The 16,025-nt window shown below is 39.3% G+C and overlaps 1 protein-coding gene across 1 annotated transcript in view; it reads left to right on the plus strand.

Annotated features, from left to right (window-relative positions):
• PLCG2 (phospholipase C gamma 2) overlaps window positions 1-16,025 on the plus strand; it is a 74,339-nt gene that overhangs the window by 45,939 nt on the left and 12,375 nt on the right. The window contains exons 18-29 of the mRNA XM_075510890.1: window positions 144-344; window positions 2,581-2,700; window positions 4,041-4,221; window positions 5,576-5,644; window positions 6,904-7,013; window positions 7,824-7,920; window positions 8,829-8,895; window positions 9,152-9,309; window positions 11,968-12,070; window positions 13,046-13,255; window positions 13,758-13,903; window positions 14,911-15,025. Coding sequence (XP_075367005.1) covers window positions 144-344; window positions 2,581-2,700; window positions 4,041-4,221; window positions 5,576-5,644; window positions 6,904-7,013; window positions 7,824-7,920; window positions 8,829-8,895; window positions 9,152-9,309; window positions 11,968-12,070; window positions 13,046-13,255; window positions 13,758-13,903; window positions 14,911-15,025 — 1,577 coding nt within the window. The remainder of the gene's footprint in view (window positions 1-143; window positions 345-2,580; window positions 2,701-4,040; window positions 4,222-5,575; window positions 5,645-6,903; window positions 7,014-7,823; window positions 7,921-8,828; window positions 8,896-9,151; window positions 9,310-11,967; window positions 12,071-13,045; window positions 13,256-13,757; window positions 13,904-14,910; window positions 15,026-16,025) is intronic.

The raw sequence follows: 16,025 nt of genomic DNA on the forward strand, positions 1-16,025 counted from the left end.
GGTTGTTTTATGAGATTATACAGATTTCTTGCATCTGTGCAAGCTCACCAAGTAGTTGACCAGGAATGGGTGAGGAAATGCTTCAAAAGAAGAAAACCTGTTATAAAACCTTTCTTTTCCTTATGGCTCTCTTCATTCTTCAGGAGGTCAGGTAGAGTCCAGCACTGCCGGATCCGTTCTTCAAGTGATGGGGACACTGTGAAATACTACCTGACGGACAATCTCACTTTTGATAGCATCTATGATCTCATTCAACACTACAGGGAGGCCCACCTGCGATGTGCTGAATTTGAGCTGCGTCTGACTGATGCTGTGCCTAATCCCAGCCCTCATGAGACTAAAGAGTATGTACAGGAGAAGGCAAGCACCAGGGTTGTTATGTCAGTGTCCTTTGCATTGTTTTAGATGATCTTGAATTTTTGCATAGAAAATTCCCTGGATTCAGGAGCACACCTGGGTGTTGCTTGTCCACAGATGTCCTAGGAATAGGCTTCCCTGAAAGATGCTGAGTAAGATCACTGACTTTGTGAGAACCTGGTACAACAGAGAGCAGTCACTGGGAAAGCCATTTACTAGCAGCAACTAGAAAAATCAGCGAGAACTGTAATCCTGTGGAAGTGTGCCAATTCCTTCTTTCTCTACTCAGTGTTTTACAACACCCAGTGGGTTGGATTAGATATTTAGTAGCTGGCTGTGGTCTGGCAACTAAGTGGTCATGGTCTGTGCCATCTGGAAACCCTATTACTGGGGCAGTGAGCCCAAACAGTTACGTTTTCCTAATCCCGCCCTCCGCCTCACCCCTGTCAGAGTTGGTTAGGCTGACTTCGCCCCATGCTGATAGGAAGTAGTATAGCTTGGTGTTTATTTCCAGCGGGTATTTGCCTGATGTAGATCCTGGGCAGAGCTTGCTCTTGCTTGCTGGCAGAACACTGTAATCACTGCCCTTTGTTCTGTTTTCTTTGCAGTGAGAAAAAGTAAATCTCCTTTGCATGTGAAACATTGACCTGTGAAATCCTCCCCCCCCCCCCCCGGGATGTGGGAGTCACTGACCACCCATAGATAACTTTGGAAGCCAGTGAGAGAGGAGGGTAGAGTTTAAGGGTTAGGCTTTCCTGCCTTTCTCTATAAGGTGGAGATGTACTACTGCCAGTATAAGTGGCCACAGCTTCACTGAATCAGAATCACAGAATCGTATAGGTTGGAAAAGACCTTTAAGATCATCGAGTCCAACCGTAAACCTAACACTACCAAGTCCACCACTAAACCATGTCCCTAAGCACCTCATCCAAACGTCTTTTAAATACCTCCAGGGATGGCGACTCAGCCACTTCCCTGGGCAGCCTGTTCCAATGCTTGATAACCCTTTCAGTGAAGTAAAATTTCCTAATATCCAGTCTAAACCTCCCCTGGCGCAGCTTGAGGCCATTTCCTCTTGTCCTATCACTTGTTACCTGGGAGAAGAGACCGACCCCACCTCTCTACAACCTCCTTTCATGTAGTTGAAGAGAGCGATAAGGTCTCCCCTCAGCCTCCTTTTCTCCAGGCTAAACAACCCCACTTCCCTCAGCCGCTCCTCATCAGACTTCTGCTCCAGACCCTTCACCAGCTTCGTTGCCCTTCTCTGGACACGCTCCAGCCCCTCAATGTCTCTCTTGTAGTGAGGGGCCCAAAACTGCACACAGTATTCGAGGTGCGGCCTCACTAGTGCTGAGTACAGGGGCACAATCACTTCCCTAGTCCTGCTGGCCACGCTATTTCTGATACAAGCCAGGATGCCATTGGCTTTCTTGGCCACATGGGCACACTGCTGGCTCATATTCAGGCGGCTGTCAACCAACACCCCCAGGTCCTTTTCTGCGGGGCAACTTTCCAGCCACTCTTCCCCAAGCCTGTAGCGTTGCATGGGGTTGTTGGGGCCCAAGTGCAGGACCTTGCACTTAGCCTTGTTGAACCTCATACAGTTGGCCCCAGCCCATTGATCCAGCCTGTCCAGGTCCCTCTGTAGAGCCTTCCTACCCTCAAGCAGATCAACACTCTCACCCAACTTGGTGTCATCTGCAAACTGACTGAGGGTGCACTCGATCCCTTCGTCAAGATCATTGATAAAGATATTAAACAGGACTGGCTTAGATCCAAGATAGGTCCATCCCTACAGTGAAAGATAAAATCAAGCTTTGAGTAAAAGAATTCAAATGTCTGGTGTTTTTTCCTTTGTCTGTGTTTGGGCTTTTCCTTAAATCTACTATGTCAAAACCGAATAAACTACTGAAAACTGAATGGCAGACTAAAAGCCAGATCCAGTGCCTTTGTTTCAGGAAGAAATGCAGATTTATGTTTTATAATTTCAGACAGACAAGGTGTTCTGATATATTCTTGATGCTTTCATCCAAAATAAGCGGCTGTGTTACAATATTTTGTAATAAGCTGCTGTCATAGGTGGCAAGATGGGGAAAATCTAATGCATAATTTTTCTTGTAACGTTTGAAACTCTATTGTTAATAACGCTGCCTGTTATTATTACTGAATGACATTTGACAAGCTTTGTAATCCTTTGTCCATTTTGATTTTTAACTGTTGTAGTTGGTATTATAGCAACTTGAGTCGGGGAGAGGCAGAAGACATGCTGATGCGAATTCCTCGAGATGGAGCCTTTCTGATTAGAAAGAGAGATGAACCTGATTCATTTGCTATGACTTTCAGGTAAGAAAAGACAGATATGGCTACATTACCTAGCAGCCTAACAATGTTCTGTTTTTTCTTACTTAAAAAATACTGTGGTCTTTTTAGAGTCATGACATTCTTGCTTTCAAACTTTGGGCAATTAGCATGGTGGATTTGTGCAGCAGGTCCATGTATGAGAATGTGTACCAGAGTTAATTTGTGACTGGAATAAACCTTTATGTTTTTTATAAAGAATATTTAGGCACCGACTGTCCCTTTCTTCCCATACAGAATGGTGCATGGCCCTTCTTCACTTCCTTGACACTCCTTACTACAGGGTGTTATTTTGAAGTTTTCTTTGGTGCTGGTCCAGCAGTGATTCTAGGTCCTTATCCCCTGGAAATCCTGCCCTGTCATATAACTGACCAAAATGAAATGTCAGAATGAAATTGTCAACTTTTCTTGCTAGGGAAAATATTTTTGAAAACAATATTGCAACAATGTTAATAAATGGTTCTTGCAACAACGTTAATAAAATGTATGGAATTGTGGTGTTCTCGATTGTGCGTTCAAATCAAATTGCGTTTCTGTGAAAATGTACATTTCTGCAACATATAAAATTGCTTTGGAAAAACAAGTACTTGTTTTCCTCTTACTTACATGCCTTACCGTGTATTGAAGATGTCCAGAATTCTCCAGTCCCCTGTGTACTTTGGTTTGAAGCTTGCTGCTGTTACCAGGGTGGATACTGAAGTAACTTGAGCTGCAGCATCTCAATAAAACCATTTCACAGTGGGGAAAACAAGTACCACCAAAACTTCAGCAAGCTTGAAAAGGATGCAGGGGTCTTCTGTGGGTGGGATGGTTGTCAGCGGATGGTTTTACTGTTATCAATGCAAGCAACAAACCTTGTGTTTAAGCACAAGAGATTTTTTCTTCTTTAAAAATTGATTCCTGTAGTTATCAAAATGATTCTAAGGAAGAGACAGCTACTCGTTTTGAGGGGAGTTTGTCTACCACTTAGGGCCAGTGGCAGATCAGCAGCAGCAGATTCCAGAGGGACTCTCAGTCTGATCGGAGACATTTGTGTTAGCTTGAAGATGACAGAATACCTATCTGTAGGGGAAAAAATAGGGAAATTTAATCTAAGCAAAAGCGTGGATTTGTCCCAAGGCCCTGTACATTGTAGAAAAGTGAGAATGTCTTTTTGTGAATTTAATCAGGCAACTGGAATTCAATTGGAATAAAAGAAGCTTTGGAAGAGGGAGAAATTATTTCACATGATTAAGATGCACAAAGCAGTTTTGGTCCTGTTTTCAGCACTGGTGCTCTCACTGCAAGTACCAATACCTTTTACAGCACCTGCACTTGTTTCACAGAGCGGAGGGGAAGGTGAAGCACTTCCGAATTCAGCAAGAAGGTCGCCATTTTGTGCTTGGAACATCAGCTTATTTTGAGAGTTTAGTGGAGCTGGTAACGTACTATGAGAAGCATCCGCTGTACAGGAAAATGAAATTGCGTTACCCGGTGACTGAGGAGCTGCTGGAGCGCTACAGCACGGTAAGTGATGGTCTTTGTACAAGTGCTAGTTGCTGTAGTGGACAGAGTCCCAGATCTAGACGTGGGGGTGCTGGGTTTGATTCTGGCTATGGTAGATGACCTTTGGGGGAGGTTAAACAGGTAGTTTTCTTATCTGTGAAACTGAGATGGTTATACTGACTTCTCTCACAAAGGTTTTGAGATATGTGAAGGAAAGAGCTTCATCTTTGATTACAGGACAACTCTTGCCTTCCTCATGATTTGATTAGAAAAGCTGCTCTGTGAGGTGGGGGATCGTTGCTTTGCTAAAACGAGTTTTTGATAATAGCCTCACCTGCAGTGGGCCCTGTCTTCTATTGCTGGAGTGGGCAGAGATCTTAAAGTGATCATGCAGATGCTAATTGCTAAGCATTTCAGAAAAAATGAAATATTCTGCTGTGCCTCTCATTCTGGATGGGCAGTGGCATTCGCTTCACCACACTGGAGCCATCTCAGGGATGGTGTCCAACTGCCTTCTGTGGTAAAAAGTGAGAGGTACCTCTGAAGGCTCACTGTTTTTGAGATAAGCATGAGGAAATCTCCCCAAGAGATACTTTCCTTTGCCCATTCGCTAGACTTAGGAGCCTGGATAATTTGCTTAGGATAGAGGCCTACTTTCTGGATGGATGTGTTTCATGAGGAGAGAGCTTTGCCGAGGTAACTGACTTTTGAAAAGCCTGAGATGCTGTCTTCTATTTTCAAGTATATGTCTGTTAGAAGCTGCAGGAAAAACACATCTGACATGCTTGAGGAAATCAAAGTCTGGGTTTTTTTGTCTCTTCTGGGGAGACTAAAAGGGACTGAAAAGATTTTAGACTTCAGGATTTTTTATAATGTTGCCTATAGCTAAGCTTCTGTATTCTAGGACTGGGTCCAAATAGGACTGGGAACACAAGGAGAGAATAAAATGAAAAATATGAATGTGTATATTGTTTTAGAATTTTTATCTAATAGTGAAAGCAATACTGGAATTAACGTACTGTAACACAGAAATCATAAGTGTAGATATTGTCTTCCCTGGTTGCACATGGAAGGGTACTCACAATCTCAAAGCTATTTGACTGATTAAGAGATACCTTTGTGAGGTATTGCTGTTTCATTGTGTTTTACTGTTCATTAAACTGAGGCATAGACAGGTTAAATAACAAACTCATGTTCAGCTATATTCAACTATAGAAATGAGCATAACATAGGTGTCTGGCTTCCCTCCTCTTCTGTTTGCCTATGTATTGTCAGAAAGGTGGTTTCTGCAATGAATGTTCTATTAACATTAAGTACTTTTATAATTTTTGATTCCTGTAATTTCATTATTTTTTTTCCTTCTTCCTTGTTTTAGGAAAAAGATATTAACTCCCTCTATGATGTCAAGATGTACGTGGAACCCAGTGAAATCACCCCTACAGTGGTATGCTTAAAAAGAGATATTCACCCTTACTGTAGACTTCTGAAAATTATGAGGCTTGTTTGTTGATTTCCTGTTAGCAGTAATGAAAAGGATAATTGAAAGCATTAGGCTGCTTGACTTACGGGGGACTGGACAGCAGAAATTTAAAGGGTGTGACTTTTTTCTAGCATCTCTCTAAAATTTGTACCTATGCATTTTCTTGTGTGCAAATCCTGTATTGATTCATCCACACTGGGAATTTGGGCACTTTTTGCTATTGAGTCTGTGGAGGTGATTTGATTTTTGGCATGCATGCTTATGCAGGTATGCCCGCAAATTAAATAACCTATGAGAAGATTCAATTGGAGAACGCCAAATCTTCATGGAAAGAAACTGCAACATGTAAATGCCAAGTGTGTGCGTCTGTGTGTTTGAGCACTGTTATTTGTCCATGCACAAAATTATAGGAGTTCCATTAGCAAACATGGCCTGCATGCACAAATAGGTGCAGAGTTTATTTATGTGCTTTCTATATAAAAATGGTGTCTTTGGTTTATTAATGAGTTATTAAAGTTTGTCTTCTTTTGAAATACAGATAATGTTATAAAAACAATGGCACAGCAAACATCTACTTATCTCTAATTCTTGTTAGGGCCTGTCTACTTGTAAATTCTCATAAAAGTTCACCTGCTTGTAAATTTTGTGGCTGTAATTCTTTTTAGTCTTTTTGGCCAATGAATTTGCATTGCTGCTGAAGAATTTGGGTAGTAGTAAATTCAAGATAAAGAAATTGCTTGTCTGCTAGAACTGGATGTCTTCCTAAAGGAAATGTGACCAGCAGGATAGGTCATGTGGTTTTGAAGTGGAGGCTTTGTAGGCATCTAAGCCTACAAACTCCAACTGTGTATGAATACATGCAATGAAGATAGAGGATTGATATTTCACTGTGTGGTTTCCTTTTTTTTTTTTTTTTTTTTTTTTTCCCCCTTTCCCCTACAGTAATTATGTTGCAGCACCCATAAAAGAAAGATTCTTTTTTTTCTTTTTTTTCCAAGCTGATATTTGAAGAATAGCAGTTAAGTAGCATCACTTGCTTCCACCAATAGATGTCACTCTGGAACTTTAGTATTGTATTTTCTAACGTTCATAACAACAACAAAAAAGGGATCCAATCCCCCCTTCCCCCCCCCCTTTTTTTTTTTTTAAAAAAAAGATTGCATTATTGATTATTTTATGACCCGTTCCCCCTAGATGACCCCTTTGCTCTGTTTCTCTTAAAGCCTCAGAGAACAGTGAAAGCCTTGTATGACTACAGAGCCAAAAGAAGTGATGAATTGAGCTTCTCTCGAGGCGCTTTAATTCATAATGTCACAAAGGAAACTGGAGGCTGGTAAGGACAAAGATTCCTCATAGGAGAACTTCTGGTGTCTGACTAGATGGAGGAAGAAATTGAGCTTTGGGTAGTAGTTTTTAAAAACTTTGCCTATTGTCTGATTGCTGCTTATTAACTGTGGCCTTATAAATCTTAATGCCAATGTATTTAAAAAAAACCCAAACATCCAACCCCCCTCATCCTCAAGTCTCCTTTCATGTCTTTTCCGTTTTTCTATCCCACAGCAATAGCCTCAGCCTACAGAACCTCCATAGCCCAGTGTATCCAGTATTTTTCCTTTACTACATTCATCCGTCCCAAACACTTGTGTATTCTGGGAAGTCACGCATCTATTAGCATTGTTGTCATTGCTCTGTTTCTTTCCTTGCTCTGCTAAGTACTTCTCAGGAATCAAACCCACCTTTTTTAGTTATCTGTACAATCTCCTTTCTTACCCCTTAGCTGGGGTTTCTTAGCTGGCCTGTAAATTGCTTGGAAAGCTTGGGAATCTAATGTTTCCCTGTAGTTTCTGCAGGGTAATCAACCACGTAATAGTATTTTTAGTACTGGAGGGGGAAAAAGCCTCTTAAGTCATTAATTGCAGTTTACAGTAACTGTAATCCCTCTGAAACAATCTGTTACTACAGTTAATGATCGGTTTGTTAGAGCTTTTAGCTATTTCATCACTTATATTTTGGTGATAGCCAGCTAGACAAGCTAGTATGGGGTATTAATGACCAATTTCTTGAGGATTATTGCTTCATTAATAGCCTATTGAAGCTCTTTAACTATTTTTTTCTCTATATATACTTTTCTTTTTAAATTCAGGTGGAAGGGGGATTACGGCGAAAAAGTCCAACACTATTTCCCATCTAATTATGTTGAAGACCTGTCATCTGATAATTCTGCTGAGCTCGAAAGCCAGGTGAGGGTTAAGGTTTGTCTGCTATGTTTCCCTAGAAGATGCTAGCTACTAGAAGTGGAAGTCTGGTTTATAGAAGTACGATTCTGCATGCTGTGTTTGAGAGAACACAGAATAGAGAAATGAATGCATTCTCCACTATTCTCTGCTGCTGAATATTTTTGTCAGGACATCCCTCATAGAAAACTACTTAAGGAGACAGCTGATTTGGTGGGGTTTTAGGAGATTATAATGGTTTCCTGCTAATGAAAATCATACCAGTTTAGATTTTTCAGATAGTTTGGCTAAACAATAATGTGTCTGGAACTTTTAACTAGTTTGCCTGTATGATTACTGCCTTAATATTTGCAAATAAGAAAACTATGTGTCCAAACACGTCTTACTAGCCATTTCACGCTCCATTATTAAGTTTTTATGCATAACTAACCCTATACTGTTTGTCAACAGTGTCTAAAAATCTAGTCCAGAGTCTTGGACAAAGGTCTCTTCAACAAAAGAAAACAAAACTCCATAGTAAGCAGTTTTGACATTTTGGAGTTTTAAAAATAAAACGTTGAATTCTTTTGTTGTTATTAAGCACTTCCAATGATTTTTCAGGAGTCTCTGGAGGAAAACACATGTATTAGATTCCCACCCCCGCTCATTGCAGCCTTAAGCAGACTTGAAAAATGAGCAGTTGTGTCAAGCCAGAAGCTGCACTCCTCATTTTGACTACTCTCACTATAGAGATTCTCATGTGTTTCTCAAAATGAGAAATTATTGATATGGAAACAGGCTTTTAAACATTATAGTGGGCATGCTTTTGGTGAAACTGAGGTTAGATTTAATGGCATGTGTTCGTTATTTGTTAATGTCCTGTGCATATGCACTCAAGAGAAGATTTAGGGTCCGATTTAACTCATGTTTTTCAGATTATTGAGGACAACCCATTGGGCTCTCTGTGTCGTGGCATACTGGTACTCAATACGTACAACGTTGGTATGTATTTTCTGATGCTTATACGTGGACTCCTGAGCTTTCTGTGTTGAGTAGACTCTTTTATGTTTAGCAGGAAAGATTTAAAAACAAAAAAATAAAAACAACCTCAAACAAAACCCACACCTACTTGTATTAATTTAGCTAATAAAATTAATATGATGAAACTTTATGATACCATTGCAATAAATCAACAATGACAGCTTAGAAGAACTGTTGGATTTTAGTATAAATTTCTTGCTACTGTGTTGCCTAACAGTGAAAATGCCACAAGGGAAACACAAAAAGCCTTTTGTCTTCATTCTGGAACCTAAGAATCCAGAAGATCCATGTGTTGAGTTTGCAACTGATAAAGTAGAAGAACTCTTTGAATGGTACCAAAGTATCCGTGAAATCACTTGGAAAACTACAGAAGAGGTATTGATAAAAATCTATCAGTTGTTTTTTATAATATACTGCTATAAATTTACGATAGGATTTATCTTTAGCTGCCATACACTGCTAAACCTTGTTAACACATGGTCCTTCACTCTCTTGCATATTGCTGTTTGTCTCTTCATTTTATTGATGCTGTGAATCTTGTTCCCTAAACTCTTTTGGGAATGGTATGTAAATTAGCATTTTCTGTAAATTTATGTTAGCAGAAGTTTTTCAACAGAGTATTGTCTGTGTTGCACCCTGCACCTCATTGAAGTGTGCTTAGTAGTACAAAGTAGATACCATTACAATTTTACATCTGGTTACACTGGTTCAATCCTAGTGTTAAGCAGAAGAAACTCAGATATCAGACTCTTCTGTTCAGAGTTGTGAATCCACTAGTGAGTATTTGTGAGATCTGAGCTGCCTTTGCCTAAACTGTTCTTAATGCTGTTTACTAACTCTGCTTTCCAGTGAATGCAGTAGCACTGATAGGGAATTGTTTGGCTAATACTTTATTTCTAACTAATAGGCACATTCTGGATTTACCGGATCTTCAATAGTAGTATTTCCAAATCCTTGCCTAAAGATTAAAGGATTCTGCCTAAGTTTAGCTTCTACGTCCCTCCACGAGTACTGCCGCTTAAAAACATTCTTCAGAACTTGCTTTTCCTGTTCTGATGTATTAATTTACCTCCCTGTCATCTTTCATAGTATTTAAGAAGTCTTTCACATGACCAAAAAGCCTTTACAATGACTATGCTAAAGTATACTCTTTCCTTTGTTGCTTTTATTCACATTACATTGTTAAGTGAGTGATACAAGTGATGGAAAATGTGTTTCAGTATCATGTTGGATCATGCTGTTTATCTGTCATCTGGAGTGGTAATGCTCTGAGGGTCATCATAATCCTATTTATAGCAGGCAAGTTGGTGTCTCAAGCAGAGGACTGCAAATTCAGCAAGGGAAGAAGCAACAGGAGCTGCTGACCTGTTGTTGGGGGAGGAGAGATATGGTTCTTATGCCAAGCTTTCATTTAGAAATAAAAATGAGAAAAAGCAAAACATGACCTAGAAGAAGTGTCTCTAAATGGAATGTTTTTTGTGGTACATCAATGGCTCTTCAGGAGCTTGGCAGCTTTTTCTCCCTCTCTACAGTTAGAGAAGTATTAAACACTCTATGTTCAAAGATGCTTTAAAACTCAGTTCTGTCAATCAGGAGGCTTTTCTCATAGCGTGGCCTCTAGAAAGTTCACATGATACACTGCTGCACAGGGAGGGAAAAAAGATGAGGAAAGGCCCTTTTTTGCCAGTACAGTTAACAGGCTGAATTTTGGGGAATAAAAAAGCATAGTGAGTCAACACTATGCTACAATATGATACAGGTTTTTTATGAGTTCCTTTTTGGGCTGTGCCCATTATACACAAAAAGTAAAATTAAGCTTCACGTATCTTGTAATTTCTGTTTAATACTGACACTTGCCATGCTCCTAGGAATGGTTGTTCATTGCTAGCTCTCCTGCTTGGTTATCACTAGAGGGTTATGTCTAAAGATGAGCTCATGGCATCTAGAAGTGGTTCTTTGCTATGTGAAGCTCTGATTACTGTTGAGCAATGTCTGGGAAACTGTGGTGGATCACTACGTACAATGAGGTTTGTACAGCTTTTTCCCAAGGTTATTTCCAAGTCTGAATGCCATATTCCTCTTTGCTTTTCTTGGACTTCAACGTATAATCTCTGGTTCAGTGAAACATTCTGGAAACCCATAGCTCCCTAGCTCCGATTTTCATTCCTCTTTAGTTTGTCTTGTTGAGGGAATTCTTTTGGAAGAATTCCTAATTGCTGCTGCTTCATAACTTCTTGTACCAAAGCTAATCACTGTTCAGTAGGGGACTCTTCTAACATGTTTTATCCTGTAATTGCTTCTTATGTCTGAAAAGCCTCCATCCGAAATGTGTCCACTTAGGACAAGTCTTGCTGATTTCAGTAGTTCCCAATGTCTGGTTGCAGGGACTGTTTCTCAGCTTCCACAGAGCAGGTGCTTGCAAACATGAAAGTAGATAGTGGGTTTATCACTGATGACAACAACAAGATTGCACATGATTTTCCACACATAACATCGTTAGTTTGGTGCGCAAATAGAAAACTACAGGAATGATGCTCATAGGGTTTGAATTTAGCTGTTTGGGAGTTACTAACAAGACTTACGTCCTGCTCAGGATTTTAAATAAATAGAGACACTTCACTACCCTTTGCTTTTTTTTTGCTTACGTTTGCATTTATATGAAGTATAGAGTTGAGAATGTAACTAAAATTGAGTAGAGCCACATTAAAAGAAAAAAAAAATTGTTGCCAAGATTCTGAGTAGGGCTGATCAGGGAAGCACTGAAAAACTTGCTTAAAAAAAACCCCAAACAACACAACACTCCCTCCACCCCCCAGATGTACCCCCAACTAAAACCCAAAACCACTTGGTTAGCCTGTTCTCTGAATTGGGTCTTAAAGTACATCACATCTATGCAAGTGTCAAAAGTATCAGATAGGAATCTGGGCAACAAAGAATGCATCAACTTTGTCATTTCATTAGAGTATACCCTGGAGTTACTGTACCATAATACTCAGTGTATCTGTAATCTAAAACTTTTGTTACATTTTGCAGGAGAACAGGAGGAAATACTGGGAAAAGAATCAATTGATTGCTATTGAATTATCTGATCTGGTAATCTACTGCAAGCCAACAAGCAAAACCAAGGACAATTTAGGTATTTCCTTTAAATATTAGACCTCAATTTTACTCTTTCTACTATCTTTACAGATGTTAGTTGAAATTTTAGAACTGAAGATAAAATCTATCCTTTCTCTATGGGAAAACAAAGTTCTGCCTCACCCATACAGTTTTCAGTGGCACTTTGAAATTGTACACTAGGGAACTTGATGCTATTCAACCGTCACAAAAAAAACCGTCACAGATTTCTAACTAGTTAACTAGAGGCACCCTGTCATAGGTGTCTTTCATGGGGAAGCTCACTAGTTATGTGTCAATTGACTTTTTTTGAGATTAAAAACTCCAGCTGAATACTTGTGATTTGTTTGTAAAAACCTTCAAAATAGATTTTCTGTGCGTTATATAATTCTACTGTAAGAACCTCTTTGCCATTTATGTAAGCTATTGGAATGGTATAATGTTTCATAATATAAATGAGAACTGGGGTCCGTGTAAGTGCGGGTGTGGAATCTGACACTGAAATATGTACTACTTATTCCAGTTCTTTGTCATTGCTGCTGGAGAAGCCAGCAAATGCACCCTTTTTCTTTCAGTTTCTTTGCAAATGTTTTTAATAAGCTGTCAGTGTGGTTAAGACATTATAATTATAGTCATTGTTTGAGGCATTGGCTAACCCTGGCTCACCCTTTCTTCTCCCCATTTAAACCCAGGAAAAGATGTCTCATTTAAATGTATGTTATAGTGGTCAGAAGTACATTATTAGCAATGATGAGATGAGAACATGACTATAGTCTCTTCTCTGCCCTGCTGCAAAGCATGTGGCAAGCAGGCAATTTTAACTTTCAGACTTGATGCTCAACCAATTTGCCATGTCTGCATGAAAACTGTGCCAATTATTGCATTAAAGGACAAAGCAAAACAAAGTAAAACAAAGCGTTAGTAGAAATGCAGTATAAATGTCAACTTCTTTCTTCCTTTAGTAACCACTCTTTTTCCTCCCTACCCTGTGTAGAAAATCCTGATTTCAAAGAAATACGTTCTTTTGTGGAAACCAAGGCAGAGAGCATTGTTAAGCAAAAGCCAGTTGAGTTGTTGAAATACAACCTGAAGGGACTGACACGTGTCTATCCTAAAGGACAGAGGGTCGACTCATCCAACTACGACCCATTTCGTCTCTGGCTTTGTGGCTCCCAGATGGTGGCTCTTAACTTCCAAACTCCAGGTAATATTCTCTGTAAAAAAGGATCTAATCCACCTTCTATTTCACCGTAAAAATGAGCCCCTTTCTGGCCCCTCTGGCATTCTAGTCACTGTGGCTGTCCTATTTATTTGTACTTCCCAGCAAGAAGGGATTTGCAAGAACTAAAGTTTGATTTTGAATGTGTGGATCACCTGATAGAGCTGGTCCCCAAAAATCAGTCTCCAGAAGCCCTGTATCTGGGCCTAACTAGCCCCAAACTCTAAAGGGTTTATTTCACCTTGATCTCTTTGTGATGAGCAAGCAGAGATATTTACAGTAAGTTTCAGGTGGATGAACAGTTGTTCAGCCACAGGGAAGGCTGTACTCCACTTCCAACTTACCTTAGTCTTCCAACTTACCTTTCCAGCTCTTTCTGATAAAGTGGTGACCAGAAAGAATTATAGAGAGGAGCCATTAGTCTTGTACTTCCTTAGCTTTATTCAAATGGGGATCTTCTGTTATGACTGTTTAACTCTCTCCCTAGATAAATACATGCAATTGAACCATGCCTTGTTTTCACTTAATGGACGCACTGGCTATGTTCTGCAGCCAGAAAGCATGCGAAATGAAGACTATGACCCAATGCCAAATGACTCGAAGAGGAAATTGCAGATGATTATGACAGTGAGGGTAAATCTCTTTTGTAAATTATGTTTTTTACAAGTCATAAATATCTATAAAACTAAAAATAAAGCTATTATGTTTCATAGCAAGATCTGACAGATTGTCAAAATACTGTTTTTAAATGTCAGTGTGTTTGAGACTAAAACTAATTCCACTGGTTTCTGAAAAGAAATATATATCTTTACCATGCTAATGAAGCACATGCTGTAGGACTGAAAACACAATCCTGGGATAATTTTGTGTAATTTCTAATAAAAATTCCAAATGAACTAACTTGCATTTCCAATCTAATGACTCCTCAATAGAAGGGTCCTGTTGGAGATTGGTTAGCAGCAGACCAACTAGTTCAGAGATTTCCAATGTGGAAGAAAGATATTTATAATGAAATATAGAAAATAAGCAGAAAAAATAGTAAGCTGATCCCCCCCTTCATCATATTTAGTATACCATGACTTAAACAGAGTGTCATTCTCATTTTTCATGGAGAGATGGGTTTATTATTTGAAAATTATGCCATGTTGTCTTCTGGTGCCAAACAGGAATTGAGCTTGTTTCGGTTCTCAGTTGCTATACAGTAAGAGATGTCCTTTAAAAATATGTTTTCTGAGAAAGAAGAAATACATTAACTGCTTTTCACTACAGTTTAGAGAAGAGGTAAACAAGGGCTGTGAATGTACAGCAGGAATGTCTTAAAGTAGATACATAATAAAGACCAAGGAAAGATAACAAAACTTATGTTATAGGCCTGGTCTGGAACTGCAGACTGTGTGTAATGAATGTCAGCTACAGTATCTTACAATGAAAAGCATTGGGTTACCCAAACAATGGAATATATTATTATTGGTGGCACAGATAGTATGTTTAATACATGCAAACATATTCAAGAGAAGGAGTGTGTATTTTTGCATGTTCTGGATTTTTTTCCCCTCTATTTCTGTAGGCTACCTTCTGTACAGAAATAATGGTGCCAAGTTTCCTTTGGAGGTGGTTATAATTTACAGTTGCTTTTGCAGGTTTTAGGTGCTCGTCATCTCCCTAAACCTGGTAGAAGCATTGCTTGTCCCTTTGTAGAGGTAGAAATTTGTGGGGCTGAATATGATAACAACAAATTCAAGACAACGGTTGTGAGTGAGTATCTGCGGTTTTCTGTGTTGTAGTGATATGGTTATACTTCCAGTGCGCTTAAATAAAGTGAGTGGAGGATGACTGAATTTATGTTGTCTATAATTGGCCAGCAACCTACATAGGGAGGAATAAGTTAACTGTTGCTCTGGACTGAAGAGTCATACAATATTATTCTCTTGCTTGCCTCAGGGCCAGTTAATTTGAGAAACTTCAATGTGTATCAAATTTAAAAAAAAAAAAAAAAAGTACTGTTGCAGTTTGGAAAAAAAAAAAAGTTGGAATTCTGTTATGGTTTTGTCCATGCATAAGTTTGTGTATTTGCATATTTTAAAAAATTGCTGTCTTGAAAGTGCCTCAAACAGTGCTAGTCAGTTCCCAAAAGTCTGGCCCAAATGGGAAGTTACTACTGTGAGATCCAGACTGTGTTTATTTAAACTTGGGTTCTAAGACTGGCATCCCCTTGAGACAGCGTGGATATATAGGGCTGTAAAGTAGTATAATTTGCAATGCAACAGAAGTTTGATCAAAGCTCACTCCTGATCAGTTCTGGATAAGGGATGTGTGTTTGTGTGCGTGTGTGTTTGTACACGAGCTTCATTTAAGTGCACTGAAATGGGGCAATATCTCAGCCACTTAATATTTCATCATTTAATATTTCTGGATGCAGCAGTGTTCCTCTAGTCGCCAAGAAGCTTTGGTTCTAATTATCCAAACTACTGATAGCAGTGGAAAATAAACACAAAATCAGGAGCAGAATGTGCATTGTGGCTCTTCAGTACCTCAGAGAAGAGGATTATGATTTTAACTTTTTGTGGGAAGAGACCAAGACTTTAGAGAGCTAACTTCCTGGCTGTGTCACACATACCAAATTACTTGGTGTTCTATAAATGACTGTAAGAATTGGGCCATTGTACATTAGTCTTCCCAGTGCTTTTCATGCTTTCACTCTGATGTGGAGCATGAGGCTCATGAATATGAGCAATGAATTAGCTTTTTTTTACAA

The sequence above is a fragment of the Mycteria americana genome, chromosome 8 (genome assembly GCF_035582795.1).
Source record: "Mycteria americana isolate JAX WOST 10 ecotype Jacksonville Zoo and Gardens chromosome 8, USCA_MyAme_1.0, whole genome shotgun sequence".
Lineage (NCBI taxonomy): Eukaryota > Metazoa > Chordata > Aves > Ciconiiformes > Ciconiidae > Mycteria > Mycteria americana.